The sequence below is a fragment of the Neurospora crassa genome, linkage group I, assembly GCF_000182925.2.
Source record: "Neurospora crassa OR74A linkage group I, whole genome shotgun sequence".
In the NCBI taxonomy this organism is placed as follows: Eukaryota; Fungi; Ascomycota; class Sordariomycetes; order Sordariales; family Sordariaceae; genus Neurospora; species Neurospora crassa.
This window is the reverse complement of record NC_026501.1, coordinates 8416294-8434127: the sequence shown is the minus strand read 5'-3', so window position 1 is coordinate 8434127 and position 17834 is coordinate 8416294. Positions and strand designations below refer to the sequence as shown.

Below are 17834 nucleotides of genomic sequence, written 5' to 3'. Positions count from 1 at the left end.
GCGTTTTCCAGGATGTACCCCTTGCTCACTCATGACCACAGAGGAGGCCCAGAGGCCAAGAGCTCAAGCCGTCGACAAAGCAGCCACAAGCGGGATCAAATAAATCACAATCGTCCACCTCGCCCAAAACCTCCACGTTCGCTCCTCAGCACCCGCACTCCTCTGCGTGAGTACCCGACTTGCCAGAAACAGCGAGTAGAGCACAAAATAGGCAGCGACTGTGATCTTCAGCTGCCAGAACCACGCGCAAACGAGCGTCCAGAGCGGCATCATCATGGCCAGCTGTGCCCGCGGGACCGCCGCTTCGCCGAGGAAGATGGCTAGCGTCTTTTTGCGCCTCATGGTCTTGTCACCGCTGCTGCCCTCTTGATTCCCCGGGGTGTGATGGTCCCCGTGGTTCTTGAATTCCTGGCAACCGATGGTGGTGGCAATTAGGATGCTGACGAGGTTGAGCCAGGTCCAGGTGTGGCGGTGCGGGCTGCTGCTGCTGCTGCTGCTGCTGCCGGCCATGAGGACAATTTTGAGAGAGGCAGAGTTGATGTACCCGAACGAGATGCCAAGAATGATGTCGCGGACAAAGAGCTCGTTGCCGCCGCTGAGGTCGTTGTAGATGAAGGCGAGGAGGTGGATCATCAGCCCTTCGTGCCAGGCGCCGAGAAAGTGGTCGAGAGCGAGGGTGATGGGGAGCAGGATGAGGTAGATGTGGCGGATCTGCTCGGGCGCTGTGACGGGCTTGCGGGAGGAGCCCTCCTGGGGCCGCTGGTTGCCGAGATTAAAGATGAGTAGGGCGTAGAAGTTGAAGAAGTAGGTGAGTGGAAGTCTGGTAATTATCTCGGGAAAAGTGGGGCCCGCGCCTTCGAAAGCCTCGCCGCGGAGATACGCATCAGCGATGGCAGCTGTGATGGCGAAGATGACGTTGGGTAGCGTGGCAGTGAAGAGGTCATCTTTGGTGAAGGCCCAGATTACTTTGCCGACTGCTAATACGTTTCCGAAGAAAACGGCGGCGGGAAAAAGAGGGAGCCGTCCTAGAACAACCTCGTCGTCCTTTCCCACGGTCACAGACTCGGACTTTTGGCGCGCCGGTCCAGCGCCGAACAAGGAAAGCAGGCTTCTGAGTGTGGGAGATTCGGACTCAGCTGATAAGTGAGAGGGAGCGTGGGAGGCCATGCTGTTCAAATTATGTATTATGTACAAGAAGGGTGAAGAGCTGGGTGAGTGATGAGGAGTGTACATCCTTGGAACGTCCAGCATGGCATCATTTATACCCGCAGTCTCAGTTAGCATCATCACCTTCATCGAGATCAAGTCCGTCCTCGGCAGCTATGTCCCATGCTTCGATCTCACAGCTGTGGGTCACCAGTTGAAAGGACCAGTTTCCATGTAATGCTATTGGATGCCGGGCTGCAATGATTTTGCGCGGATCATTCGGGCTGTTCGCCGGACTTCCCGAACGAGTGGAGCTCCCGAGAGCACGGGCGGTCTCATGCCATCAACGGACCTTGATTTGACGACAATCATTCCTCTGTTCGTGACGCGAGTTGAGCGAGGCATAATCGGCATCGGAATCTGAACATGTTGGCTGATATAACACCACACATGACACTGCAAACTTTGACTGACTGGTATGTTGGAAAAGATCTAAAGCGAACGATGTCCCTTTACTACGAACTTGCAACAATACCTAGATGGCCCCGACTTTTCCATTTTCTGCTTTAAAAGTCAGGAATTCGAAACCCATAGTTGTACGTACAGTAGAAAAGGAACAGAACCAGGTAGCTCCTATCGTGGCTCTCCCCGAACTACAGTGGAAGTAATCCTCTGGAACTAGTTCTCATGGTAACTATCGTTATACGATTTGGTTCGTTGCGCAAGAACCCACATCAGTTGCTATCTTGAACCGATTAGCTGTTGGCACAATTTATCAGTACTTCATCGACGCCGCAGACCGGAATGCGCATCAGGTAGGTGGGGTACTTGCTCAGAGCCAGGCTATACCTAACAACCCACCATCTACACTCAGTTCAACTTGACTGGATGTACGTTTCTCGGAACTCTACCTACCACGCAATATGTCTCACACCCAAATCCCTGCATCTCTCGCCATCATCCTAGAGATACCCACCTATGCATGTTACTCCTGGTCATACGTCGACACGTGAATATGTTCCTGGGTCTGATAGGAGACGAGGCGTCAACCACCACGGTATCGCCAAAGGACCCTTCCCGGACACTCTTTAAGTCTACGGCATGTCACCTCAATTGAGATTTTGTAATCCTGTGTACTGACAAGTCTTTAAACAAGACTGCTAAATGTACTCTTTTGGTTGCTTGTGGAAAGTAGACAGATGCTTACTTTGCCTTCGCACTAAAGCATGCCTCATACTCTGGCAACGCAGTCATGCCCCCGGCGACGATCGGATGTCTTCGCAGAAATTGAACTATAAAGAACCACACAAGACTAAGTCTAGTATACGAGATCAGGTTACTCTCACTTGACGAGTCACCACTGTTCTTTTTCCAGAATTGTTCTGCTCGTGCAACTTGAAAATTTCCTCGGTCCAGTATCATTCCGCGTATACACATTTCAGCTCTGAATCAGCGGCCCATTGTATCTAGCTCACCATGATTTGACGCTGATAAAAAGAGAAGGTAATGAGTTCCAAGATGAAATCATTTGCAATGGTCATCATATTACTAAAATAGTGCAAAAATTTGACAACTGTGAGATTCGAACTCACGCATCTTGCGATACTAGAATACACCGCACTATGTGCAGAAGAACATGTTCTTGAGTCTAGCGCCTTAGACCGCTCGGCCAAGTTGCCATCTACAAATTATTGAGTTTATAAACTATGGCAATGACATAAGTACGCCATGCAAAAAAGGTAACACCACCACATCACCACATACCAAGTCTATACCAACCTTGAACATTATTTTGTGCCAGTTCTACACTTTCTGGGGAAATTTCTCGTATCAACCGTCTTATCAAAGAATTGATGAAACTCGTGAAAAGTGTGTGTGTCATTCCTGATGCTGTGCAGCGCGAAAGCTCTTTCTGGTCGGCGACAAACGGCGAGTCGTAGGCCGTCCGTTTGCAAAGGAACTTAGTTCGGGATGGGACCTGTTTAACGCAATCACTTTAGCCTGTGACACTTCTTTCTCCTTTCTGTTTTCTTCTGTTTGCCTAGAGTCAACGTGTTCTTCTTAATTTCTCTTGGCTTCCGTCGTTCTTTTTCTCAGTGTCGTTTCACTTCATTGCTCAGAGAGCTGGACAGGACAAGAACTCTGTGTCCATTGCCATACGAAGCAGCGGTACATCACCAGTACAACAACAAACAGAAGAGCATCAGACCTGACAAATCTAGACGCAGTTCATCATAGCGGGACCGTAAGTGCCCACACTCGAAGTTCAGAACAGAAAACTTCAACGTTCTCCCTGGCTAACACTCAGCAACGAAAAGACCATGAACTCCCTCTACGCCACTCTGTTCCGCTCCTTACACCAGCGACGACCATTCGGCCTCAACCGCCTAGTGACTGCGGAAGTAACAAGAGCAGTAGGGCTGAGTGCAGCAATTCCCCTCGCGCTTGGGCACTGGCAATATGTCGGGAACACCGCGCAGGGACGTAGACTGAACTCAACCAAGGCCAGCCAGCTGAACGACAAGAAGAAGCCAACTGGGAAAGGAAAGAAGGCGAGATTGACAGAGGAAGAAAAGGAGGAAGAAAAACGAAGACGTAAGAAAGTTGTCAAGGACTTCAACGAATTCATAGGCGAGAGGAAACTCAAAGATTGGAGAAAGCTGTGCTATACCATTGGTCTGGAAGGCGAGTTTGAGGATGTGCAGAGTTGTCGAGAGGTATGTGCATATGTTGGGGGGCTTCTTTGGTCCCTTCTCGCTCTAGGCCACACTACCGGGGAACCGGCCATTACTGATACCCATTTCTTTTCGCCCTCACCAGGCCATTAAAGCCGTACACGTCAACATCTATGATGTCCTTGAAACCGATAGAATCATTCAGGCCGGGGGGGAGTCAAGGCCGCAGCGATTCACAACACCTCAGGCGCTCTCAAAGTATTCAATAGGGCATCGCAAGATTTACCCCAGGAATAAGGTCATCGAAGATCAGCCGGAGCACGCGATGCTCAAGCACATTTTCGATCCGGATTTGGAGGAAAAGTTGCAGAGTAAAAGAGAGGAAAGGCTGGGGAAGAAGAAGGAGGCGAAGTTGAAGGGAAAGGAGAAGTCGCAAAGGGAGAAGGAGGTAAAGCAAACGGAAACTGGAAGCACCTGAGGATTGAGGGGATACTGATGCCTCTGAAGACGTGGTTTGATGCATGTCATGCGTACAAGGAGAAGCATGGGAATACATATCGTTGCCATAGGGCTGACACTTGCTGAAACCTTTTAGACGAGCTGGACAGAATTTCATGGCCCAAAACCTTCAAACCCTTAGATTACCACTAGTTTATACTCCGCACTATTTTATCGCCAACTCAACGCACTACACAATGCGCAGATCTAGCTCCTAATCTCCCACATCCTAATCTTGCCCACATCATTGCCCACCGCCAACACATCACCACCATTCTGGTGGCTAAACGCCACAGCAGTGATCCTACCCAAAGGCGTTTGCTCCGTAGGCCAGTTCCTGTAAACGGTGCAGCTAGGCAAGTGCACCAGCCTTAACGCGTCCTTCTTGTGGAAGCTACCAAACGCCAATAGCTGACCGTCCGGCGCGAACGTCACCACTGAGATGGGCGTCGTGAGCTGCTCAAACGTCCTCTGCGGGGTGGGGATGCTCTTAATCTGCACTGTCTCCTCCTTGGACGCCGACGCACCACCCTCCTTCTTAACAGGCTCAACCAAATCATTCCGATCGTAAATGTTCATAATGCCGCTATTCGAGCCCACAGCCACCCAGCGATCGCCACCAATCTGGCTAGGGCCGGTGCCCTTCTGCCCGCCCAGCGCAATCACCGTGCCGCCGATCGATCCTTCGTCGCGCCAAACGCCGACCGTGCGCCGGCTGAGCATGCTCCACTCAGTGACCTGGCCGTTCTTGCCGAGGATGGAGAGGCCGTTGCCGTTGCCCCACCAGGCGAAATCGGAGATGCCGCCGCGGCCATTGGTGCGCGCCTGCGCAATCCACTGCATCGTGCGCACGTTGACGATGTTGATCATGCCGCCGCCCTTCTTCTCGGAGGCGATGAGCCCCAGGTAGCGTCCGCAGGGCGAGGGACGGAAGTGCTCCATGGTACGCTGCTCGCGCTGGTGGCCCTGGATCTGGGTGATCTTCTTGACGGCACCCGACGAGAGGTTCCAGCTGTGGAAGTAGCGCCGGCGACCGGCGAAGATGACGTCGTCGCCATCGGGACCGAGGAACTCGGAGCGCCGAAGGTCGGTGCGCTTGACTTGCACCGACGTGAGGGCCGGGTTCGGAACCGGGTGCGCGGTCGGGTCAACTTGGTGTAGGTACATGATGGAGGAGACGCTGCACGAGAGCAGGATGGGGTGCTTGGGGTGGAAGGACAACGAGCTGACGGACTGCTTGTGAATGTCGGGGATGTCGCGCGAGCGCTGAATGTCGATGGTCTCGGGGCGCAGCTTGCGGCGCTTGCTGCCACGGGCATCGGCGCTGGCGTTGAAAGAGTTGACGTCGCGGAGGAAGGTCTCGAGAGGGAGGGCGGATTCGATGTCGTCTTCGGCGTCACTGTCTTCCTCGGAGGAGGAACCGGCGGCTGAAGATCTTCTCCTCCGGCGCTGGCTGGCGGCCGAGGATTCCTTGGCCCACTCCGGAAGGGGGTATAGTCGGAGGTACTGCGAGCGCAGGCGGCGCGCGTACTCGGTGCCGTTCACGACATCCTCCTCTTCGGACTGACGCAGCTTGCGCAACCGCGAGGCAGCCGCAAGGGATACTGTCAACCGCTCGTCATCGCTGTCCTCCCACGCTGGGGGGTCCTCCTTCTGCTCGTAAGCCTCTAGCGCAGAGGGCGCGGCCTCTGTCTGCTTCTTATTACCGGGAACGCCAGTATCGAACGCGAAGAGGGCGTTATCGTCGACATGTTCGAGGCCAGTCGTGTCATCTTGCTTGTCGGTCCTAATGAGAGCCTTGGAATCGGTAATATCGGCGAGGAAATCGTCGCGGAAAAGCTGGGCGCGGAAGGTGTCGTTATTGCCCAAGACGAATCGTTCGAGGTCTTCTTCGTCAGAGTCCTTCTCTTCAATATCGTACTTTTTCCTCGGGTCGGCAATTGAATCCATATCGGAGTCGTCCTCGTCGTCGTCGTCTACTGACATGCCATCATTGTCGTGCATCTCCTCATCGCTCTCCTCGTCGAATCCGACGAATTCGTTGTCGTCGGAAACTTCGTCTTTCGTCTGTGGCGCCATTTTGTTCTGATTTAGGAGATTGCGCAAAGCCCAGTAACGGGAACTTTTGCTGTGAGATCCGGTCCTGGTTAAATGGAGTTGAAATGGACGGAAATGCCACGACCAGTCGCTAGTGTTTGGTTTGTTTTGAGGTTGGGAACTTTTTTTTTCGTTATCAGCCTTGCAGATCGCAGATCCTGTCCCACTTAATCTGGACCCACTTGCTATCACAAGCACGCCAGCCTTGTTCAAGGAATAAGTTTGAAGTACCCCTACAAAAAAAAAAGTAAAAAAATAAACATATATTAAACTTATCTGATGCCTCAATGCTACTTTCATTAACAATATCTTTGTGATGAAGATGACTTTATGTGAACTCATTCGAAGACAATAAATCTGACCAGACACGAACTAGTACTAAAATTATGAGCCACGCAGAGCAAATATATGATTTCAAAAAGAACATATGCATGAAGAGTACGTGGTGTTTTGGTATCCTTGCAGATGATTCTATGTCATCTCACAGCCACCTTTTTGATTATTGGACGACAAGCAAGTCTAGAGCCTAGCTTAACAACAGAGCACAGCTAATGCCCACCACACACAACAAGTTAAGTGCATGCTTGCAGCTCGCCAGCCCAGCACCACTACCAACATTCGACGTCTCAATAACCGTCGAATCACCAGGAGCAAAGAGGGCGCCGAGTTCGTTAGTGTCTGTCCAATCGATGTCCTCGGGCGCCAGTAACGGGTTATCAAGTGATTGGCAAGACGGGCGGTCGTCGCTTTTGCTGATGCTGTTGGTCACAGAGACGGGAAGATCAAATATCGTGTAGTGGTTCTCGCCATTGAGTCTGAAGCGTTGGTGGATGGAGATCTTTTGAATTGTCAGTGAAATGGCTATCAACACACTCTTAAGCTGACTATTTGGAAAACCCACATTGTAACTGCCACGATCGTTCCCATTCGTACCATCGCCAACCATGCAGTCGGGCCATGTCCACCGGACATGCTTCACGGTGCTACCAGGCTCGGAGAGCATGATATCACCGAGTGTGGCATTGTTGGCCGACGCAGTACCGTTGGTGATGGTCAAGTTTCGGCCCGTTACGTAGCTGTAAAGGAAGATGTTGATGTTGTAGATTTGGCTGGAAGCGTCGTCGCCGTAGGGCGGTAGAGGAAGCTTGCCATTGGCAGAAACATCGAGCGCAATCTCGACATTGTCTACACAAGTTGAAGCTTATTAGTAGCAAGTCCTCAAGTCCTTTGCCGACAGCCAGCCGGGTACTAATAGTACTAACCTCCGCCAAGAGGCGTGTCCGGCTGGGGGGAATCGACGATAACAAAACCAGGGGTGAAAATCTGGCCATTGCTAACGGTAAAGTTGCTCGCAAGACCCTTAGTCGCAAAAAGTGCCGCAGCTGCAAACACAGCGAGAGACAATGATTGTGTCATTCTCAGCAATGTGATTCAACGATCTCGGCGGGTCAAGTCCTTGGAATGCGAAGGGAGCTAAAAGAAAAATGCACTTGTCAAGGAGTAGACCGGACAGCAACTGGGCGTATCCTGGATAAGACAGACAGCTAACTAACCTAACGTATGGATGAAAAGATCTTCAGATTGACGTTTTCGAAAAGGAGAGAAGATAAGAGATGGGAAAGGGAAGCACAAGTATGTAATAAGGAAATCAGAAAGCTTCCAAGATACTGCCGTGAGATTGAAATTGCACCGTGACATTGGTGAGAAGTGACTAACGGAGTCAAGCAAGGGGAAGAGCTTCTCTCATTCAAACATGGTTAGGTCTGCATCCGAAAGTGATGAAGTTGTGTGGGGATTCAGGTGTTTTCCAGATCCTGAGTTCTGAAGCCATTTCCACTTTGGCCGCTTGAATCAAAGGTAAAAAGTCCAGGTGCCGGATACGCAGTACGTAGCAGATATGGAAGACGGGGTTCACGGCCTTTTTCCATAAGATCGACGTGCGCCTTTCTGAGTGTCAGAGGGTCCCGCAGTAAGATGTTCAGGTTGACATGTTGAGGAATAAGTTGCGTTTGCGAAAGAGGAGAGTTGACGATGGAAATTATGCATCGATGCAATTGAGTTTCTCGCGTGTTTCATGAGCTTCGGTTCGGATTCTGGAAAGCCTGAGCCCCTGGCAGCCCATTTCCCAGTGGGGCTCGCCAAACAGGAAGGAGGCCCGCTGGTGCCGGATGAGCCGACCAACCGTGCTGTTTTCCATCAAGCCATCCAAGTACTTGTGGCTATGTAACATAAGAAAAAGCGATAAGAGCACAGGGGATAAAGGCTTCGATGATGCACTGATCATATGCGAAGGTTACGGCGTCTATGATCATTCCGGTGAGCGCCGAAACCGAAGCCGGCTCCGGCTGGGAACGGTCTTGGCGCGGACCTAGCCCGGGGCTTGGTGCTTCGGTTGGGGTTTTTCCCCAGTGTTGATAGCACACTCGGCGACCAAGCACCTTCCTGAACAAGAGAAAGTCGCAAACAACGACCCTAACAGCTGAGGTCAAAACACACTAGGGGAACACCTTCAGGTAAAGATCTCCTGCCCGATAACCTCTCCTCTTCACCACCGACAGCAACCAACCGACTGATCTCGAAAAGTTTGTAAACAATAGGTTTTACATTGGCATCAACTGTCAAGATGCTGTAACTCTGTACTGCCTTCTCTAGGACTCTCATTTCATTCACTTGGTTGTTTAGATGTCAACAGTTATTTCTAGCCCACTTATCTTATCGCTTGGCACCCATTCTTTCAGTCCGTTGCGTTCGAATTCAATGGCGGGGGTGGGGTCCACATCAGCTTACCCCATGGTCATTTTAACCACCAACACAACATCAGATAAGTATCTCTCTTGCTAACAGCAATTGGCCTCGATCCACCACCCATCGGTCAGTCATCACGGCGGTTTAAATACATTTACAGGTCAGGTTCTCCTGATCTTGCAACTTCTGGCTCCATCACCCGAGGATCTTCCGTTGTTGTTGTTTTTGCATATTGAATACTCACTGCCGGTGATCATCAACTCGCAGTTTGGCCTGGAAGAGCTCAAAGATCAAAACCAACAACTCGATACCTGGACCAGCCAACAGGAAGAAACTAAGTCGTGTTACAGATCCTCGCTCTCAATCCTTTCTCGCGCCCCAGGTGACCCGTCACCAACATGACAGCTCGGCAACACCTCCTTAGCCGGGCCCACCATGTCAGCTCAGCCCTACTGGGCTCGCGACTCAAGTGTGCCCGTCAACCCTGTTTCAACACCGTCCAACGACGCCTCAAAAGCACAGACTCGCAACTCGCCAGTCTCCTCAAAATCTCCCCTGAAGTTGCCGACGCCCTGGCTACCAACAAGCCCGTCGTTGCTCTTGAGTCCACCATCTACACCCATGGCGCCCTCGGAGACGATCTGTACCTCGAGGACATTGTCCGCAAAAATGGAGCTGTCCCTGCTGTTTGCGGTATCCTTGCTGGTGTGCCTACAGTTGGTCTTAGCACTGAGGAGGTGACGAGAATGGTTCACGAGGGTGCAAAGAAGGCTTCTAGACGCGATCTTGCATATCTGGTGGGAAAGGTAATTCGGTTACCATGAGGTCCAGTGACTAATTTGGACATCAACGTTAGGGAGGCCATAGCTTGCTAACCATTGGTGTTCCTATAGGGCCTTACGGGAACCAAGATTCATGGTGGTACTACCATTTCTGGAACTATGGTGCTCTCTAGACTTGCCGGAATCCGCGTATTTGGTACCGGCGGACTTGGTGGTGTTCATAAGGGCGGCGAGAACTCCATGGATATCTCGGCCGACTTGACCGAACTGGGAAGAACTCGTGTCGCCGTGGTGAGCAGTGGCTGCAAGGGCTTTCTCGATATTCCCAGGACACTCGAGTTCCTCGAGACCCAAGGGGTTCTGGTGTCCACGTTCGCAGACGGGCAACAAGGAAACATTGACTTCCCTGCCTTCTGGGCCCGTGAAAGCGGCATCAAGAGTCCTTCAGTGATTCAAAACGAGGCCGAAGCCGCGGCCATGATCTATGCCCAGGAGCAGCTCAACATTGAGACAGGTCTTCTCTTGGCCAACCCCATTCCGGAGGAGCATGCCATCTCTAGGCAGGACATGGAGCACGCCATCAGCGTTGCCGTAGGCGAGGCGGACGAGAAGGGCTTCAGCGGCGCAGAGAACACGCCGTATATCCTCAGGAGAATCAGGGAGCTGACCGAGGGCCGCAGTGTGCCTGCCAACAAGTACCTGGTTCAGGCGAACGTTGCGCGGGCTGCTAAGGTAGCAGTGGAGCTCAGTAAGCTTATGGACGGCGGCTCCCGCTCTTCCCAGGCTGCTGCGTAAGCACTTTATTACAACCTCTATAAGCCAGCTAAACCATACCATATTAACGCAGAGTTGATCAGGTTCACAGTTCAGTCTCCTGGAATTCGCAAAGTGAAAGTAGAGATCAAGCCTGAGCCTTCCAAAGTCACACAGCAGCAACAGGTAAAGTTTAGCCTTGGTTTCAGTAATGCAAACCCTTCCAGTAACTCCCGTGTTACTGACTGGAAAAATGAACCTACCATATATAGTCTAACACGGCTGACATCCTAGTCGCTGGCTCGGTCGCCCTCGATTTGAGCTGTGATTATGCCGGTGGGGTTGATGCCCAGGGCAACAAGACAGTGTCGCCTTTGGCTCACGTCTCTAATCCCTCCCACATCACTCAATCCGTCGGAGGTGTAGGCCACAATGTAGCCCTTGCCGCCCACAAAGTCAGCGAGGATGGCAAAGTGAGGCTCTGCAGCATGGTTGGTGACGACATGTAAGTCGTTTTTCTTACCCTCCCTATCTCGCTCGAACTAGAGACTCACCCTCCCCCCCCAACTCAGTGCGGGCGCCACTATCCTTGCCAACCTCGAATCCTCCGGTCTTGACACCACCTGCATCCGCAAGCTGGGTCGCGAATACCCGTCCACCCGCACAGCCCAATACGTCGCCGTCAATGACGCCGATAAGAACCTCGTCATGGCCATGGCCGACATGGCTATCTTCTCCAACCACTCATTCCCAACGTACTGGAACTCCGCCGTAGCCGCCACCAAACCTAAATGGCTCGTCGTCGACGGTAACTGGGCCGAAGCGGACATCCAAACCTGGATCGAAGCTGGACGCAAGCACGGTGCCCGCGTCGCCTTCGAGCCCGTCTCGGCTGCCAAGTCCGAGCGTCTCTTTGCCGCTCCGAAGCAGGGCGGCCAGTTACCTTTGCGTCTGTTCCCCAACGCCAGCGTCGATCTCGCGTCGCCAAACCAGTACGAGCTTTCGGCCATGCATGCTGCCGCGACGAGGAACGAGTACTTTACGCACAGTTGGTTCGAAGTCATCGACACGTTTGGCATGCACGGTTCAAGGGATAAGTTTGTACGACTGACGAGCGCGGAGATCACCGATATGGGCCTGCCCCAGCAGAATATCCAGCTGTTGCCATATATCCCGACGATTATCACGAAGCTGGGAGCGAAGGGCGCGTTGGTTACTATGTTGTTGAAGCCGGGTGATCCATTGCTGAAGGACAGCCATCATGCGCCGTATATTCTGGCGAGGAATTATAACGATCATCCGCATGTGGGTGGCGTCTATATGCGGCTGTTCCCGCCAGTGGAGACGGTCAAGGATGTGGTCAGTGTCAATGGTGTTGGAGATACGTTCTTGGGCGTATTGGTGGCGGGGTTGGCGATGGGTGGTCGAGTTGAGAATCTGGTGGATGTGGCGCAAAGGGCGGCGTGTTTGTCATTGAGGAGTCATGAGAGTGTTAGTATGGAGTTGGCTGGGTTAAAGGGTGATTTGAGGTTGGCGGTGGAGAAGGAGTGAGGAATGGTTTTCCGGCCACGAGATGGAAGAGGCATAAGCGATATACAACGGGACTGGAGGGCCACATGGAGGAAATAATTGCCATGCGGTTATGAAACAATGGAAATAAGAAATTGGGGTTCTGTTTGATTCGGAGGGGACTTGTCGTTCGAACGTGACGAGCTAAACGTCAAGTCAAAGCCTTCTTTTGCCTCTTGACAACATGAAGAGACAATGAGCACATGACTTTTGGCTTGTGGTCACACTTGTAGCCTGCCTACAAGTGCCCACATGCATTTACCGTGATAAGAATGAATAGGGGTTGGAGGATGCAGTGTCAAGTTTGTTGTATGCTCGCCCTTTGGTTATGGCGCAACCAATGAGGCTTATAGTACTTGGTATAATGACTTGTTTGTGTTTCTCTAGAGAACTTGATCAAGCTTGTGGGTAAAAACCTCTATGAGTTGGCAATTCAAAAGTGTGACACATAATGATGGATCGAGTCGCCTTTTCTCGACTTACGAAGTCAACAAACATTTTCTTAACGGCCAAAGATTGCCACTTGCAGCTCTTCGGTGTTGAGTCTCAGCCCAAGACCGTCAAGCCCTATCATTCTAGAAAATTCACGAAAAATTCTTTATTGTACACAGCTTACCAATATAACGAAGACTCCCTTACTAAGTAGGTACTCACTCTTCTACCCTAACCCGGACTTGGATAGCGGGTGACGAAAACAAGAACGCAGAGAGGACACTCATCCTTCCCTTGAACAGGATATCCTAGAAAGACCGGATGATTTCTTGGACAATGGAATAACGTTCGAATTTATCCAAGATCCATCTGTCACGTGTATACTTCATGTTTCATGTGTGGTGTTATTGCCGAGTGTCCAAACCACTAGACAGTACGCCCAGCATTCGAATTTGTCATTACTACCGCACTATCCATCTTATCTTTTCGACTTCATGCACTCCATCAAGAAGATACTTCTGCCTCCAGAGCGAGTCTTGTTACGACTCCTACTATTACTACCACTACTACTACTACTACAAGGCCGACAGCTTGCCGCATCTGACCAAGTGGTATCGAAGCATACCTACCTAGTAAATTGATGCCGCCTGAGAGATGCCTATAGCTATTGCCACACATATGCAGAGCCCCTGTTCGTTCGTCGTGCAACTTTCAACCTACCTACAGTAGCATGTGCCCGTCGGTAGCCGGCCACGGTACCTATAACTGTGTCTTCTCTCGCCTAGGTTCTCTTCAACCACTTTTCACCCGCTATTGAACGTCTATGCAAACCCTAGGTACATATACAGATACACTTCCCAGTCTGGCATTCACGTACTGTCACACACCATGGTATGCAAAATTCTATCCTTCGAAGCTCAGAAATACAAAGGTAAGCTGGTGGTTTAGAGGGTTGAAACTGTGAATGAACAGACACTTCTGCAATCTCAGCCCTTTCTCGCGTACACGACGCTTTTATCGTATATATATATATATATATATAAATGTGTGTGTGTGTGTGTGTGTGTGTGTGTGTGTATTATACTCCTAGTGTTCCTTCTATATTATATGGAGTTCTCTTACATTCATCCACGACTCCTCGGCCAAGTCATGCCAAGCCAAGCCATAGATGTCAAAGGCGGTATACAAGGTATATATATCAGAAGCAAGAAACGCCTATAACCCGTGCTTCAACCAACCATCGTACCAAACAACAAAACATCATACCCAAAATCTTTGCTGTTCAAGGCCGCTACCCACAAATGACGGATCATCGATTATCGTTCATACCGCGGCAGATACTCAATAGGAGGCGGGCTAGAAGAATCCGACCTTGCTTGCTGTCCCTGTTCCCGTGGCGAATCGTGCACGTTTCCCGAGCCCGAGGCCGGGAAAAATGCCGATGCAGGTGCTAGTACTGGTGACGACGGATTGCCAACAACCGTTACTGCACCTACGGACCCAGGGCGATGATTATTGTACGTATACTCTGGCACAGTTTCTTCTTCGTGACCGCCGTTGCCGCTAGCGGCGCTAGGAAAGCTGGGGCCACCGGCGGTATATCCACCACCGTGATAATCTTCATCGTTCTCGAAAAGCACGGGAGCTGAGGGTTCAAAGGCTACGGGTGGAGCTGGGGGAGGCGCGGAAGGTCCTGCTCTTGAGCCAGAGGGCCCCGCTGGAGTTACGGGTCCTCCGCCCTCGTCGGGAATATAGTCCTCTGGGAATTCGGGCGGTGCGCTGGCCTCGGCTAACAGCCTTCTCCGTTCGAGCTCCTGTTTATCCTCAGTGGTGCTTGGAGGGTGGTGCGAGGGTCCTCTGGATATTGGTGGTGGTCGGTCGAGCTCCTCAAGGGTTGGCGCGGATGGCAGGTCTTCTGCTGGTGTGGGTGTGTATACCGGAGCGAGAGCGTGGTCGAATGGTGATGCTGTTGCGGGAGTGGCGGCTGGGGTTGGTACGTCGTCTTCTGCATCATAGATGTTGTCCCCGTTTAGTAGTAAGGACGAGTCCGGGACGTGGCTGGACGCGGATGGTGAGGGCACGGCGGCAGAGAACGATGATGATGATGCTGCCGCTATTGGTGGTTGACTGGGTAGCAAGCGTTGTTCGGCACGTCTGATGCGCTCCTTTTCCGTAAGACTATTTTCATCAGGTAAGTCGGGCGGTGGTATATAGTGAGGTGCGGGTATCGCTTGCTCATGCTGTGATGAGTCTGGAACGTAATTCCAGTAAGGTGGTTGTTGGACATAACCGTGTGGATAAGTCGTTTGTGGAGGGTACGACGCATAGTCATCATGGGGGTTTGCAGACTCGGGACCGTATCCGTCATCGTCGTGCATGCTGTTCGGCCAGCCGCCCTTTTCGTTGTACTCATTCTCCACATAGTTGGAGCCGCCTGTTACAGATGGTGTATGCGTAAGGCTGGGTCTTTGCGGACCCTTGCCTCGTGACCTATTACTGTCGGTCGTACCGACAATGACCTCGTAGTAGCCGGGAATGACTCCTTGTATCCTTTTGAGGCGATCTGTGTCCAGGATACTTGTGCTCCCTGTCGCCCCCCACGATGGTAATGTGCCAACATTCTCGAAAGGAGTCCCTACCACACCAGTAGCTCCCACTCGTGAGCCGGAAGACGCACCGCCCTGTAGATGATTGGCAAGTTTGCCGCCCAGGTCCACGATGACTTCGACGAAGTACCTGAAACTGATCATCTCCCCGGGTACACCCTTGATAGTGGGGAAAGAGTCCTCTGGTACTCGGACTGATGTCGTCAAGGTGGCAGAAAAGTTCACCGGATCTGTAATGAGAGGCGCAAATGCTTGTGATAGATCCTTTCGAAACATGCTGCAGGAACCCGCAGACGACAGGGAAAGGCCGCTGAGACCGGTCCTGGATTTGGGGTAATAATAGTCGTCTGATTCCGACTTTTTCCAATCCTCTTTGGAGAGCTGGAGCGGGGAAGAGTCGATGCGCCCTTGTCTGAACAGAGTAACAATGACACCGTGCATGCTTTTGATCATCTTGATGTGATTAACCGACACCTTGACGGGTATCACGTCGCCGGGTAAGCATCCACCTTTAAGCACTTCAACTCTCAACTTGATGGTCCGTTCGTCGGCAAATGATATCCGTTTCCCTGTCATTGCGGACCCAACGATGGCTAGCTGGTTTGTCTCGCTATATGCTCTGCTCGGGTGCGTGCTGAGACTCGCGGCGCTATCGCCACTGAGACTTCGCACCTCACTATGTGAGACACTGCGCGGAGCCTGGCTAAAGCCCTCTTGACCAACGTCATCACCGACTATCGAAAGAGATCCTTCCGTCGATGTGTCGTTTATCCTTGCTGAATCACCATCGGACAATGATTCTGCTGGCACATCAGCAGACAAGCGCTCTGACGATATCACAGAGCGCCTATCTCCACCGGCTGGTCGTTTCTTCTTGGCTCGTTTCGAAATGGGTCGGAGGTCCACAGTCTGGGCCTTGGGAGGAGCAAGCGGTCCAACGTCCAGCTGTTCCATCAAGTAGATTTTGCGTTCACAGCTGGTCGTTGGGGCTACCGAAGTCGGGCGCGTTAGCGTTGCTGTAATCATGTAAGATATCGTGCCACGTTCAAACTGGATGATAGTTAGCGACAAGCATGCTGTCTGGTTCGGAGCTGATAGTACGCACATCAATGCTGCTGGGGAGACCCTTTTCTGGAAAGAGTAGATCGAAATTGAACTCGTATCTTCCGGGCTCCAGCCGGCCATCGGAGCTGAGAACCTGCTCATCCTGAAAGAGCGACGCATAGCCATTATAGTACTTCTTGCGCTCCCCTCGGCTGCTAATGTTCTTGATCTCGGCCGGGCTCCTGACGGGCTCGTTGTTTTGGGCGCCAGGTCCCTTGTAGACACGTACGTAGCCGTGCAGCAAGACGGTCAGGTGCGTGATGCGGACGGGCTTGACGACGGTCAGAACCACGGCGCCCTGCACATGGTCGCCGGCACTGTATTTGCGGTGGGGATCGTCAGGTCGGATGTGGAAGTCGGCGATATTGCGAGTGCGTGACCGAAGAGGGAGGATGTTGAGGCGCTTCAGGAACTTTTTGCTGGTCGAGGAATCGTCGGACGTGGCAGCAGATGGTGTTTTGGAGAGGGGAGATGGCGTCGCAGTTGCAGTTGCAGGAGCGGCGGTGGCGGCGGCACTGTTGCGGTCGGAAGCGCTCGAGAAGGGGCCCATCTATGCGTGTAGGGTCGAGGACGGAATACGGGTTGTTGTCGTGGATAGTCGTATGGAGAGGAGCGGGAAGGAGGAGTTCCTTCAAGGCCGTCGCATTCGGGAATCAGCGCAGGGCTCGAACCCGCATGCGCGACGGGGCACAAGTCGACAAAAGATGGGCGGGCACTCGGTTCGAATGTAGAAATATGCACGCGAGGGTTGGTTGAGTGCTGCTGGTCAATGGTGATGGTGGTGCTGGTGGTGGTGGTGGTGGGTAGTGCCTCTGGTTGGTGTTGGCAGCCCTCGGGGCGTCCGGGTAGGTTGTCGCTACACCTCCACTGTCCAAACTCTTAGCGGCGCGCAACCACAGTCGACGGCAACCTTCAGTATCGGGCAATCGGACTCGGATTCGTCGGCGTGGAATTGGCCGTGAAGCTGGTGATGCCCCTGACGCGAGGACAGACGGTTATCGATCGCAGAGCCAAGAGATCTTTGAGTGACGGAGAAGGCTTAATTGCGTTCTGGGGGTTGCATATGCCAAGGCTGGACACTTCGGCGGACAGTGGACAGCAACAGTGACAGCGACGGGGCTGGACAAGCAAGGCCTGGAAGTAAGTTGCCGCTGGGACTGGGAGTTGATGATGGGTCGTGCTTGGCTTGCTTGCCAAGAAATGTCAACGCAGGGTGGACGACGGTGGAGGAGAAAGGGAAGAGGAAGGGTCGGCCCCCAGCCCAGCCCAGCCCAGGAGTGGAGAGTGCAGAAAAGCTTAGCTGCATCCAGTGGACCTGCTGGCACGTGCGTGTTCCGAATTCTGTTCCGATTTCAATGTCAGAAGAACAAGTAACGGCAGGCCTACGACACCAAAAACAAGGCAGCCCATTGAGGATTCAAAGAGTT

At 52.3% G+C, this 17834-nt stretch overlaps 6 protein-coding genes and 1 non-coding gene across 7 annotated transcripts; 2 read left to right on the top strand and 5 right to left on the bottom strand.

Moving 5' to 3' along the window:
- Positions 1–63: 63 nt before the first annotated feature.
- Positions 64–1216, bottom strand: NCU03016 (hypothetical protein; the record flags this gene model as incomplete). Its single annotated transcript, XM_960309.3, has 1 exon — positions 64–1216. The coding sequence occupies exon 1, from the start codon at positions 1165–1167 to the stop codon at positions 64–66; it is 1104 nt and encodes a 367-aa protein (XP_965402.2). The 5' UTR covers positions 1168–1216.
- Positions 1217–2713: 1497 nt separating this feature from the next.
- Positions 2714–2825, bottom strand: NCU15057. The gene has a single exon. It is a non-coding gene; the product is annotated as a tRNA-Leu (tRNA).
- Positions 2826–3467: 642 nt separating this feature from the next.
- NCU03017 (hypothetical protein) lies at positions 3468–4299 on the top strand (the record flags this gene model as incomplete). Its single annotated transcript, XM_960310.2, has 2 exons — positions 3468–3845; positions 3910–4299. The coding sequence occupies 2 exons, from the start codon at positions 3468–3470 to the stop codon at positions 4297–4299; spliced, it is 768 nt and encodes a 255-aa protein (XP_965403.2).
- Positions 4300–4348: 49 nt separating this feature from the next.
- Positions 4349–6684, bottom strand: NCU03018 (small nucleolar ribonucleoprotein complex subunit). Its single transcript, XM_960311.2, has one exon. It carries the CDS (start codon positions 6396–6398, stop codon positions 4527–4529), a length of 1872 nt encoding a protein of 623 aa, XP_965404.1. The 5' UTR covers positions 6399–6684; the 3' UTR covers positions 4349–4526.
- A 124-nt stretch (positions 6685–6808) lies between these two features.
- Positions 6809–8664, bottom strand: NCU03019 (hypothetical protein). The gene is made up of 3 exons (XM_960312.3): positions 7679–8664; positions 7318–7601; positions 6809–7254 (listed from the first exon to the last, which is right to left on the bottom strand). The coding sequence occupies exons 1-3, from the start codon at positions 7830–7832 to the stop codon at positions 6943–6945; spliced, it is 750 nt and encodes a 249-aa protein (XP_965405.3). The 5' UTR covers positions 7833–8664; the 3' UTR covers positions 6809–6942.
- An 80-nt stretch (positions 8665–8744) lies between these two features.
- NCU03020 (IdgA domain-containing protein) lies at positions 8745–12669 on the top strand. The gene is made up of 6 exons (XM_960313.2): positions 8745–8929; positions 9000–9967; positions 10055–10734; positions 10801–10882; positions 10969–11201; positions 11269–12669. Exons 2-6 carry the CDS (start codon positions 9560–9562, stop codon positions 12245–12247), a joined length of 2382 nt encoding a protein of 793 aa, XP_965406.2. The 5' UTR covers positions 8745–8929; positions 9000–9559; the 3' UTR covers positions 12248–12669.
- A 1079-nt stretch (positions 12670–13748) lies between these two features.
- NCU03021 (pH-response regulator protein palF/rim-8) lies at positions 13749–17619 on the bottom strand. Its single transcript, XM_960314.2, has 2 exons — positions 16409–17619; positions 13749–16353 (listed from the first exon to the last, which is right to left on the bottom strand). Exons 1-2 carry the CDS (start codon positions 16955–16957, stop codon positions 14014–14016), a joined length of 2889 nt encoding a protein of 962 aa, XP_965407.2. The 5' UTR covers positions 16958–17619; the 3' UTR covers positions 13749–14013.
- Between the last annotated feature and the right edge of the window lie 215 nt (positions 17620–17834).